The sequence below is a fragment of the Schistocerca gregaria genome, chromosome 2 (assembly GCF_023897955.1).
Source record: "Schistocerca gregaria isolate iqSchGreg1 chromosome 2, iqSchGreg1.2, whole genome shotgun sequence".
In the NCBI taxonomy this organism is placed as follows: domain Eukaryota; kingdom Metazoa; phylum Arthropoda; class Insecta; order Orthoptera; family Acrididae; genus Schistocerca; species Schistocerca gregaria.
Window position 1 is genome coordinate 202,764,532 of NC_064921.1, and position 13,127 is coordinate 202,777,658.

Here is a 13,127-nt window from a genome sequence, read left to right on the forward strand (position 1 = left end):
AGCCAGCAGCCGCAGAAAATCAGCAGTACACACCTGGCGAGGAAGGTGCTGTGTTCAGAGCTCCTGAGTCGTGCAGGCGAGGAGACAGTGACGCCAATGACAAGGCAATGGCGTTGACCCAGAGACAAGAGAACACTGCGTCAGCTGCGCTGCCAAATGGCCCTGGACGAGGCGCGCTATGGCAAGCAGGACCTCGTCTTGTACTCAGTGTAGCGGGGCCCACGAAAAAGACAGCCCGCTGCGTGTACGTCGCGAAGGTAGGCCGAGATTGCTGAACTAAGCAGACAAGCTGCCTTTTTACGTCTATTAAGTATTAACTGAGTGTCTAAGTACAAACGAGAATCGAATCTTCTACTGGAAATCACTGTTATGGAGTCTTACTGTTACAATGATAGGAAGTCCACGAACCTACTGATAATTTTGTACAGCTGTATTGGGGGACAATAAAATTAAAATCATGCTAAAATGATTATTTGTTCCATAAGGCACCACATCTTGTACGACATGAGGACTGTGAAGCAGAAGAGAGTAAATGCTATAAACAAGCCGTTATACCATGTATGTCGAAAATTGATCTTAAATTTGGTGTGCGACTAGCAATCGATAAGACTTCATAAAAGCAAATTCTAGAAGAAGATGCAATTCTCGTTACTACGGACACACCCTGTTGCGAGTTACCAGGTTTAGATGGTTGGTTTGGTTGGTTTTTTGGGGGAAGAGACCAAACAGCGAGGTCATCGGTCTCATCGGATTAGGGAAGGACGGGGAAGGAAGTCGGCCGTGCCCTTTCAGAGGAACCATCCAGGCATTTGCCTGCAGCGATTTAGGGAAATCACGGAGAACCTAAATCAGGATGGCCGAACGCGGGATTGAACCGTCGTCCTCCCGAATGTTACCAGGTTTAGAAACGCATTTTGTATACTTGTCAGGAAGCGAGCGCTCGGGTCTACCTTCTTGAAGTATGCGCCGCGGTCTGTCTTTCTCGTGTGCTTCGTCCGTGTAGAAGGGCGGCTCATAGAAGCAAAGTGTGCGCATAGTGGAAGCATACAGCACGGTGCTCGCCTGCACAGGCGATGACGGTTGAACAGCTGTATGAAGGTGTCTCATGTTCAAGAATGATTCATTGCCACGGTTCGGCAGACTTCTAGATGAACAGTACTTGGTGCAAAGTCTGGACGCCATCTCTCAACATAAAAACAGAAAAAAATGCAACGTCGTATGCATTAATAGGAGAGTCTGATACCGTTTGATCTCATCAACACAGAGGTGTCATTGGAACCCTTCACAATCACCAGTCACCTAGGAATGTCTGTCCATAGACATACTAAGCGATCAAAAGCATACAGACATCTACCAGTGAATATTAATATTTGTTGTGTCCACCTTTCGCCTTTATGACGGCTTGGCTTAAAAACTGCTGTGGAAAAAAAAAAGTTCAAATGTGTGTGAAATCTTATGGGACTTAACTGCTAAGGTCAACAGTCCCTAAGCTTACGCACTACTTAACCTAAATTATTCTAAGGACAAACACACACACCCATGCCCGAAGGAGGAATCGAACCTCCGCAGGTACCAACCGCAGCGCTATAGACTGCAATGCTAATCCCGCGTGGCTGCTGTGGACACTTTCAATCAAATGTCTGTATGTCTGGGGAGGAATAGCAGCACGTTCTTCCTCAAATGCCGAATCTAGAGAACGTAGTGATGTTATAGGTTGAGTTCAAATGGTTCAAATGGTTCAAATGGCTCTAAGCACTATGCGACTTAACATCTGAGGTCATCAGTCCCCTAGAACTTAGAACTACTTAAACCTAACTAACCTAAGGACATCACACACATGCAAGCTCAAGGCAAGATTCGAACCTGCGACCGTAGCTGCCGCATGGTTCCGGTCTGCGGCGCCTAGAGCCGCTCAGTCACAACGGTCGGTTATAGGTTGGGGTCTGGAGCGAATTCGACGTTCTAGCACATCCCGAAGCTCTTCAACTGGGTTCATATCCTGACTGGGCAGGCCAGCCTATTGCAGTATTGTTATTGTCCACAACTCATTGCCGGCCAGTGTGGCCGAGCGGTTCTAGGCGCTTGAGTCTGGAGCTGCGCGACCGCTACGGTCGCAGGTTCGAATCCGGCTTCGGGCATTGGTGTGTGTGATGTCCTTAGGTTAGTTAGGTTTAAGTAGTTCTAAGTTCTAGGGGACTGATGACCTCAGATGTTAAGTCCCATAGTGCTTAGAGCCATTCTTTGAACCACAACTCATTGCCTCACGGATGCTCTTTTATCACAGGGAGCATCTCATACTGTCACGAACAACAATCGTCTGCGAACTGTGGCTCTAATGCAAGCGGTACACAATGCTGTAAAATGTGTTCATATCCCACAGCATTTTGCCCCTTCTTAAATACAATGGAGGGACTACACCCGCACATTCCCATACCCTAGCACCACCTCCGTTGTACTTCACTTCTGGCCCTACACATGATGGCAGGCGACGTTTTCCAGGCATTCGTCAAACTCAAACCCTTCCACCAGACTGCACCAGATTTCCACATGATTCATAACTTTAAAACACTTGTTTCCAGTCATCCGTTGTCCTGCGACTTCACGCCGTAGACCACCTGAAGCGTCGCTTAGCCTTGACTATAGACAAGTGTGGCCTCTGAGGAGCTGCTCGATCCTTTTACCCCAGGCTTTTTAACTCAATACGCACAGTCACTATGCTAGCTGGAGTGCTGTTATCACTTAGGAACTCATGACTCAGTCCTTCTGCTGATTTTACGTGATATTTTATACCCTCCATCCACTATGCCCAGCCGACTCTGTGTGCTGAACTTGGCTGAACTGTGGTTGGTCCTTCGCATTCCACTTCACAGTCAGGTCGCTAACAGTCCACATGGGGAGCTTTAGAAGGGTTGAAATATTGCTGATGAATTTTTTACATGACATCCAGTCACTCGTCCTCATCCAAACTGACTGATGCATGTTGAGTGACCCAATGTCGCCGCTTCTCTACTAACGACACAGTAATACCCACTCCCTTTAATCATAGGGGGTTCCGCTCTCGTGACATCAGATGATCTCGAGAAGAGACTCAAGTCTAGTGAGATGATCTTGATGCCGTAAACTGGGCCTCTTGCGGCAGTTCGCCAACTCAGCGTTGTCGTCTGTGTTCAGTGGTCACTGTCGTTCGCCAGCCGAGACGATTACAGGAACAAGTGTCACTTTGGCATGCTTCGTGAGCGACTTGTACAGCTGCAACATGTATACACTGCTGACCATTAAAATTGCTACGCCAAGAAGAAATGCAGATAATACACAGGTATTCATTGCACAAATATATTATACTTGAACTGACATGTGATTACATTTTCACGCAGTTTGGGTGCATAGATCCTGAGAAATCAGTACCCAGAACAACCACCTCTGGCCGTAATAACGGCCTTGATAAGCCTGGGCATTGAGTCAAACAGAGCTTGGATGGCGTGTACAGGTACAGCTGCCCATGCAGCTTCAACACGATACCACAGTTCATCAAGAGTAGTGACTGGCGTATTGTGACGAGCCAGTTGCTCGGTCGCCATTGACCAGACGTTTTCAATTGGTGAGAGATCTGGAGAATGTGCTAGCCAGGGCAGCAGTCGAACATTTTCTGTATCCAGAAAGGCCCGTACAGCACCTGCAAAATGCGGTCGTGCATTATCCTGCTGAAATGTAGGGTTTCGCAGGGATCGAATGAAGGGTAGCGCCATGGTCGTAACACATCTGAATTCTAACGTCCACTATTCAAACTGCCGTCGATGCAAACAAGAGGTGACCGACACGTGTAACCAATGGCACCCCATACCATCGCGCTGGGTGATACGCCAGTATGGCGATGACGAATACACGCTTCCAATGTGCGCTCACAGCGATGTCGCCAAACACAGATGCCACTATCGTGATGCTGTAAACAGAACATGGATTCATCCGAAAAAATGACGTTTTGCCATTCGTGCACACAGGTTTGTCGTTGAGTACACCATCGCAGGCGCTCCTGTCTGTGATGCAGCGTCAAGGGTAACCACAGCCATGGTCTCCGAGCTGATAGTTCGTGCGGCTGCAAACGTCGTCGAACTGTTCGTGCAGATGGTTGTTGTCTTGCAAACGTCCCCATCTGTTGACTCAGGGATCGAGATGTGGCTGCAGCATCCGTTACAGCCATGCGGATATGATGCCTGTCATCTCGACTGCTAGTGATACGAGGCCGTTGGGATCGAGCACGGCGTTCCGTATTACCCTCCTGAACCTACCGATCCCATATTCTGCTAATAGTCATTGGATCACGACCAACGCTAACAGCAAAGTCGCGATAAGATAAACCGCAATTGCCATAGGCTACAATCCAACCTTTATCAAAGTCGGAAACGTGATGGTACGCATTTCTCCTTCTTACACGAGGCATCACAACAACGTTTCACCAGTCAACGTCGGTCAACTGCTGTTTGTGTATTAGAAATCGGTTGGAAACTTTCCTCGTGTCAGCACGTTGTAGGTGTCGCCACCGGCGCCAACCTTGTGTGTGTGCTCTGAAAAGCTATTCATTTGCATATCACAGCATATTTTTCCTGTCGGTTAAATTTCGCGTCTGTAGTACGACATCTTCGTGGTGTAGCAATTTTAGTGGTCGTAGTGTATGTAGTGGTGGTTCATAGGAAAGTCGCTCGAATCGGCGAGACAACGCGTCGTGAACAGTTATCTTCTCGGCTTCCGTTGTGATGCCGCTCCCCCCCCCCCCCCCCCCCCCCCCCCCCACGACAAGCCGCTGTCATCCAAACACAGGTCTCGGTTCGTACCTGACTGCCTCCGTCGCCTCAAAATGGAGTAAGCGTCACCTGTGCCTGAGCCCAGCCTCCGAGCCACTGATAAGCCGCTTTGCTAGCAGTGTTAACAACACCAATAGCCTACATCAGCATCTAACACAGCGCCACTGGGGAATGCTTTACCATGCAAGGTTACTCCGTACTCGGGCTACACTAAGCTACTGCTGTGTCCACACAAATGCTTCTTCACTGATAAGAGGACGGTACAAACTGTCCCAACAGCCGTGATTCACGTTGACAACGTGTGTAGGTGTTCCCCTTACCCACCAGTTGAAGAACGTTCAGTCCAAGGTGTCAGATTAGTGTGCTGCTGGCAGTGGCTAAGTCCGGAGGAGGAGACTTGCAGACTTTTAACCCTGTAGACTGTAGACTGTGAACTGTCATAAGTCTTCTCTGGAGTTGGTCGCCGGAAGACTGCAATAACTCTGTCCGGGTTTGAGAAATATTTATGTGGCACTGGCTCGTCCTTATTTTACTAAAGCACCAGTTTCCACCGCATTAATGTCCGTGGCTTAGAAGTGAAGTAATCAGGTCATACAGACCGTGGATTTTTTGCTTTTCTGCTACGCCGATGTTCCTACATTTTTGTTGTCCGGTCCCTTACCTGAGTGGCCAGCGCGTCTGACTTCCACGCAGCGGGCCCACGTTGGATTCCCGCTCGGGGAGTGAATGTTGTGTTATCAGCATTTCATCATCATCGAGAGGGCAAGTCGCCCAGTGTGGCGTCAGCTGAAAAGACTTGTAAAACGGCGGCCTAATTCCCTCAGGTGGGGACTCCAGGCCATCAATGCCATACTATCATTTCACATTGACACTTCTGGGCTTTCTGATTGACAACAGTATGAGGTAACTATTTCGGCACATCGGCAGCAGTACTCGATGCATCAGCAGGCAGCCCCTAACGTAACTCCACTCAGCCGTTTGACTTGATATGCTTTCTGCGCTAGTTGCTAACAGAGGTGTCTTAATTGTACCCAGCCGCACCAAGTAAACCATCGGCAGCGCAAAAGTACTGTGTTAGTTACCCTAGATAAGCTAATCATCATAATAATAATTTCTTTTGAATACATAATGGGAGTGACAGTGATCAATATGTCACAAATATTTACTATTAAAAACAGTCTTGATCACAATTTATTTAGTATGGTAACCGGTTTCGACCACTACTGTGGTCATCTTCAGGCCAATGAGTAAGAACCTCCTTCTGCTAGAGAACCACTATCTGGTACATCATCATGATAACCCACCCATCCATCCTGGACAGTTGTGTGACATAAAAATGGTCGGAAACCTTCCCACTGTCGCGCCCTCTTCGCGCCACTCCTTCTCCCCCTTTTATTTGTAGAGCAATTGCGTAACCATCGTCATTGGATGTCAGTATGTTGTTGGGCGAGTACCATCCGCAGCAGAATTATACTACTTAAAAATGGTTACAAATATTACCATAACTTTCGAGGTAAGACACTTTAACATTACAGTGTGTGGCGGTATTAGAATAAATTAATGGCCTCGTGGCATATTCTGCAAAATTTTGGTTACTATTAACGTAATTTAAGGGGTAAGAGACTTTGACATTACAATTTGTTGCAGATTTTCTATAATTTAGTGACATCGTAGCATATTCTTTAAAAGTAGCGGAAAACATTAGCTCGCTAGGCGAACTGTGTTATTTAAAAATGGTAGCCAGTATTTTTTTTTTTTTTTTTTTTAGTTTTCTGACTGGTTTGATGTGGCACGCCACGAATCTCTCTCCAGTGCCAACCTCTTAATCTCAGAGTAGCACTTGCAATGTACAACCTTAATTATTTGCTGGAGGTATTCCAATCTCTGTTTCCCTATACAGTGCTAGAGAATCACTAGTGATTCTCTACCAGAAGGAGGTTCTTACTCTTTGGTCTGAAGATGACCACAGTAGTGGTCGAAACCGGTCATCATACTAAATAAATTGGGATCAAGACTGTTTTTAATAGTAAATCATAATAATAGGTGAGCTAATAAACACAGTATGTGTATATCATTTCAGACTTGTCATTAACCCAAAATTACAACAACATGCTAAGACACAAGAACAGTCGCTACCAAGGATCAGCAGTCATAGATGAGGTACGTTACACTGTGACTTCTTTCAGTCTGGTGCGACGTATCTTCACAAAATTAGCTGTATTTTCATTTTGTGGCAATTACGGACGATACTCGTTTTACTCCAACATTTCTGTGTGTCCGCTTAAAGGTATAAAAAGAATTGAATTCATCTGTGCTTCTCATGGGTTCTCACAGGCGGCAAGATGGCGGTGTTCGTGGCGGGCATCGCGGGCATAATCGTATTCTACCTGCTGGTGCTGGCGGTCGGAATCTGGGCAGGCAGCCGGCGGAAAGGTGACGGCGACGACGACTTCATCCTGGCGGGCCGCAGCATCGGCCTCTACATTGGCCTTATCACCTTCATCGGTACGTATGAGACTACCACTCTTCGGCTGCAGACTTGATAGCAGAAAGGTTTTAAGATATCCTGTCTGCTATTACTTCTAACCTCAGCTAGAAATTTGCTACGATCGTCATTGTCGTTGTTAAACTTCCTGGTAGATTAAAACTGTGTGCCGGACCGAGACTCGAACTCGGGACCTTTGCCTTTCGCGGGCAAGTGCTCCTACCAGGAGTGCTAGTCCTGCGAGGTTCGCAGAAGAGCTTCTGTAAAGTTTGGAAGGTAGGAGACGAGGTACTGGCGGAAGTAAAGCTGTGAGGACGGGGCGTGAGTCGTGCTTGGGTAACTCAGTTGGGTAGAGCACTTGTCCGCGAAAGGCAAAGGTCCCGAGTTCGAGTCTCGGTCTGGCACACAGTTTTAAAGTGCCAGGAAGTTTCATATCAGCGCACACTCCGCTGCAGAGCGAAAATGTCACTGTCGTTGTTGTCGCCATCATCGTTGTTATCATCATCGTCATCATCACAGCCATCTTCATTGCCGCCATCCTTATCACAGTCGACCATTTGACATGCTATGTTTGTTATGCCTCAGCCCACAATTTAGGCACAATAAGTCATCTCTACAGTTTTGATGAAATTACAGTGTTAGCCAACAAGTAGTTGATGTACGCCGTTAGTCGAGAAACCTTTTTGGTTCTTGACGTTTCGTCCAGAGGTGAGACGGACATCCTCGGTGGTGCTCCTGGCGACGCTGTATGTTGTCGACTGACGAGTCGGACGTCGGTGAGCGACGTCAATACTGTGTAAAGGGGGAGTGGACCAGACTACACATGATCATCACAGATAACCTGTGTCAGAGATAAAACTTCACTATCGATTGTTGACTGTCAAGGATAAAAGCTTACTTATCGATTCCGCTGAGCCACCGTCCACACAGCGATGGAAGAACACGATTTCTCTTTTATCAAAAGAGTAGCTGATCAGGTCGACAAAATTTTTACAGAAACATGACATCAGATCGGGGTTTTTAGACCACCTAAGAAAATTTGCCATGCGCTATGATCTGTAGAGGACAAACGCCCTCCTCTGTCCGCGGTGGATTATATACTGTAAAATTCCATATACGTGTGGAAACGTCTAAGTTTTAGCTCCTAAGAGAAGCATTAATACAAGACTGAAATAACATAAAGGTCTTCGCCAATTAGATAAAACAAAAAAAAAAAAAAAACCAGCTGTAGCACAACATGCTCTTCAGTTAGGAAATAATGAAGTGCACTTTTGCGAAACCGAAACTTTATCTACTATGACAAACGATTATCCACGACTGTGTAGATAAGTCATCGAAATGTACAACAATAGTGTTTATTTGAACAGAAAAGAAGACGCCATGAAACTCAATAATGCATGGACAGAGCCTATGCAGAATCGGCAGATCAGTTTTTATCCTTAATTGACAACAATATATAGTCGTTCTATCTCCGACAAAGATTATGTCTGCTGATCACATGTAAACTTTCACAGTAATTATGTCGCTCTTTAACGTCCGTATTGTCATTTGGCAAGATTCAGCGTCTCCAGGAGCACCTCCGAAGATGTCCGGCGAAGCTCTGGACAAATCGTCAGGAACCGAAAAGATTCTGCAACCACAACCGTACAGCCCAGAAGATTCAGGAACAGCTATGACATTCGATCGCGAAAGTCTTCATTGTATATTCATAAGTACCTTCAGCTTGCAGTCGACGACTGCATGAAAACTGAAATGCTGGAAATAGACACAAATCAATGTACAGAGCACCTCTTCAAGTTATTAACCGACATCACAGGTGGTCAACATGGTCACCATATGTGAAACGGCAAACACCAATATAATAGCCGGGCTCGTGGTATACACGTTAAGATCGATATCATCCAATGTATAGATTATCCTTCCATGCAACTTTTCCCAGTTAGATGGCAGTGGAGGCAGAAACACTGTATATTTGACATAATGCCATATTTAAAAAATTACATGGAGTTAAGTCAAATGACGTGGGGTGTCACTCAAAAGAGTCATGAAGGGAAGCAAGTCCAATTCAAGGATGAGACAGTTTCGCACACAAACACGAACGTCTGAAAGAAAGTGTGGTGAAACACCGTCTTACAGCAAAATTAAGCGTTTCATAGCAGGGTATCTGTGCCGGAACGATCCCTGATACTGAACTTACCTCCAGGATCACTTCTGGTGTAATGTTGCACCCGGGGAAATTGGGCATGTTATCTTCAAGATAATTTGGGGGCCCCCGTCCGTCCCATGAACTTGAGGCAAATATATCTGGTGCATCATCATGATAACCCACCCATGCATCCTGGAAAATTGTGCAACATAAAACTGGCCGGAAACCTTCCCACTCTTCCGTCCTCTCTGGGCACTCCTTCTCCCCCTTTTATTTGTAGAGCAACTGCGTGACCATCGTCACTGGATGTCAGTATATTGTAGTGAGAGTACAATTAGTAGCAGATGGTGGCCAATATTACCATAATTTTCGAGGTAAGATACTTCAACATTACAGTGTGTGCCGGTATTACAGTAAATTGATGACCTCGTGGCATATTCTGCAAAATTTTGGTTACTATTAACGTAATTTAAGAGTAAGAGACTTTGACATTACAATTTGTAGCTGTTTTCTATAATTAAGTGACATCATGGGGTATTCTGTACAAGTAGCGGAAAATATTAGCCCCCTTGGCGAGCTGTGTTACTTAAAAATGGTAGTCAATTTTTTTTTTGGCTTCTGACTGGCACGCCACGAATCCCTCTCCTGTGCCAACCTCTTCATCTCAGAGTAGCACTTGCAATGTACGTCATCAATTATTTGCTGGATGTATTCCAATCTCAGTATTCCTCTACAGTTTTTGCCCCCTACAGCTCTCTTTAGTTCCATGGAAGTGATCACCTGATGTCTAAACAGATGTCCTATCATCCTGTCCCTCCTCCTTATCAGTGTTTTCCTCATATATCTTTCCTCTTTGATTCTGCACTTCCCCATTGCTTACCTCATCAGACCACCTAATTTTCAACATCCGTCTGTAGTACCACATCTCAAGTGCTTCGATTCTCTTCCGTTCCGGTTTTCCCACAGTCCATGTTTACTATCGTACAATACTGTGCTCCAAACATACATTCTCAGAAATTTCTTCTTTAAATTAAGGCCTATGTTTGATACTAATGGACTTCTTTTGGCCAGGAATGCCCTCTTTGCCATTGCTAGTCTGCTTTTGATGTCCTCCTTGATCCGTCAATCATTGGTTATTTTGCTGCCTCGATAGTTCCTTAACTTCATCTATTTGTGAGCATCAATTCTGATTTTAAGTGCCTCGCTGTGCCCATTTCTGCTACTTCTCATTTCTTTCGTCTTTATTCGATTTACTCTCAATTCATATTCTGTACTCATTAGATTGTTCATTCCGTTCAGCAGATCATGTAATTCTTCTACACTTTCACTTAGCATAGCGATGTCATCACCGAATCGTATCGTTGATATCCTTTCACCTTGAATTTTAATTCCGCTCCTGAATCTTTCTTTTAATCCGAACAATATAGGCGAAAGTCTAAATTCTTGTCTTACCGCCTTTCAATCCGTGCACTTCGTTCTTGGTCGTCCACTCTTATTATTCCCTATCGGCTCTTGTACATACCGTATATTACTCCTCTTTCCCAATAGCTTAGCCCTACGTTTCCCAGAATTTCGAACATCTTGTACCACTTTACATTGTCGAACACTGAATCCAGATCGACAATTCCTATGAACGTGTCTTGCTTCTATCATCAGCTGCAAGGTCATAATTGCCTCTCTGGTTCCTTTACTTTTTCTAAAGTGAAACTGATCGTCATCTAACACATCCTAAATTTTATTTTCCATTTTGCTGTATGTTATACTTGTCAGCAAATTGGATGCGTGGTCTGCTGAGCTGATTGCGGTAGTTCTCGCACATGTCAGCCCTTGGTGTCCTTGGAATTGTGTGGATGATATTTTTCTGAAAGTCAGACGTATGTCGCCAGAATCATACATTCTACACACCAACGTGAGTGCCCTTGTACTGCCACCTCTCCCAATGATTTCAGAAGTTCTGATGGAATGTTATCGACTCCTTCTGCCTTATTTGATCTTAAGTCCTCCAAAGCTCTCTTAAATTCTGATTCTAATACTGGATCCCCTATCTCTCCTGTTTATTTTTGTATTACATGAGACAAACTTCCCCCCCCCCCCCCCCTATAGAGTCCACTTTCCTATATGCTGAGTCAGTCCTTCCGACAGTCATTTCTTTTTCGATTTCTTCAGGTTTTTCATGCAGCTTCCCTGCACTTTCTATTTATTTCATTCCTCAGTGACCTGTATTTCCGTATTGCTGAATTTCCTTGAACGTTTTTGTAGTTCATTCTTTCAGCAATCAACTAAAGTATTTCTTCTGTTACCCTTGGTTTCTTTTCAGTTGTCTTCTTTGTACCTATGTTTTTTCTCCAACTTACGTGATTACTCTTTTTAGAGATGTCCATTCCCCTTCATGCGTACTGCCTACTGAGCTATTCCTTATTCCTGTATCTATAGTCTTAGAGAACTTTAACCGTGTCTTGTCATTCCGTAGTGCTTCCGCATCCCTTGCCTTGCGTATTGATTCTTCCTGACCAATGTTTTAAAGTTCAGCCTACTCTCCATCGCTAATAAATTGTGATGTGAGTCTGTATTTGTTCCTGGGTACGCCTTACAATCTGATTTCAGAATCTCTGACCATGATGTAAGCTAACTGAAATCTTCCCCAATTTCCCAGCGTTTTCCGAGTGTACGTCCTCTTCTTGTGAATCTTGAAAGAGTATTCGTTATTGCTAGCTGGCATTTTTTACAGAACTCAGTTAGTCTTTCCCCTCTCTCATTCCTTGTCCCAAGTCCATATTCTCCTGTAATACTGTAATATCTTCTTTTTCTCCTTCCCCTACAACTGCATTCCAGTCCCCCACGATTATTTTATTTTCATCCCCCTTTACGTACTGTACTAATCTTTCAATATGCTGTCTGTTCGTCTTCAGCTTGCGACATCGGCATGTATATCTGAACTATCTTTGTCGGCGTTGGTTTGCTGTCGATTCTGATGAGAACAACACTATCACCGAACTGTTCACAGTAACACACTCTCTGCCCTATCTTCCTATTCATAACGAATCTTACTCCCGTTATACCATTTTCTGCTGCTGTTGATATTACACTGTACTCTTCCAACCATAAATCGTTTTCTTCTTTCCATTTCACTTTACTGACCTTTACTGTGTCTGTATTGAATTTTTGCATTTCCCTTTTCAGATTTTCTAGCGTCCCTACCACGTTCAAGCTTCTGACGTCCCCCCCCCCCCCCCCCCCCCCCCCGAGTCGTAGAACATCCGCTCGTGGTTATTCAGTCTTTTTCTCACGGCTAGCTCCCATTTGGCAGTCCCCTCCCGGAGATTCGAGTGGGGAACTATACCGGAATCTTTTGCCAATGGAGGGATGATCATGGCGCTTTTTCATTTACAGGCCACATGTGCTGTGGATACGCGTTGTGTGTCTTTAATGCACCGGGTTTCCCTTGCCTTCTGCATCCTCATGCTGTTGATCATTGCTGATTCTGCCACCTTTAGGGTCAGTTTCCCACCCCAAGCACAAGAGAGTGTCCTGAACCTGTGTCCGCTTCTCCGCCTTCTTTGACAAGACCGTTGGCAGAATGATGGTGACTTCTTATGCCGGCAGTCTTTGGCCGCCAATGCTGATTGTTAATCGAAATTTAAGCAGTCGAGACTTTCGAACCCGGGACCGAAGACGTTTTGATAACTAATCAAAGACG

The 13,127-nt window shown here is 45.2% G+C and overlaps 1 protein-coding gene across 1 annotated transcript in view; it reads left to right on the forward strand.

Moving 5' to 3' along the window:
* The window catches only part of LOC126336687 (high-affinity choline transporter 1-like), a 347,185-nt gene that overhangs the window by 97,181 nt on the left and 236,877 nt on the right, over positions 1–13,127 (forward strand). Inside the window, exon 2 of the mRNA XM_050000635.1 lies at positions 7,134–7,304. Coding sequence (XP_049856592.1) covers positions 7,142–7,304 — 163 coding nt within the window. The 5' untranslated portion in view covers positions 7,134–7,141. The remainder of the gene's footprint in view (positions 1–7,133; positions 7,305–13,127) is intronic.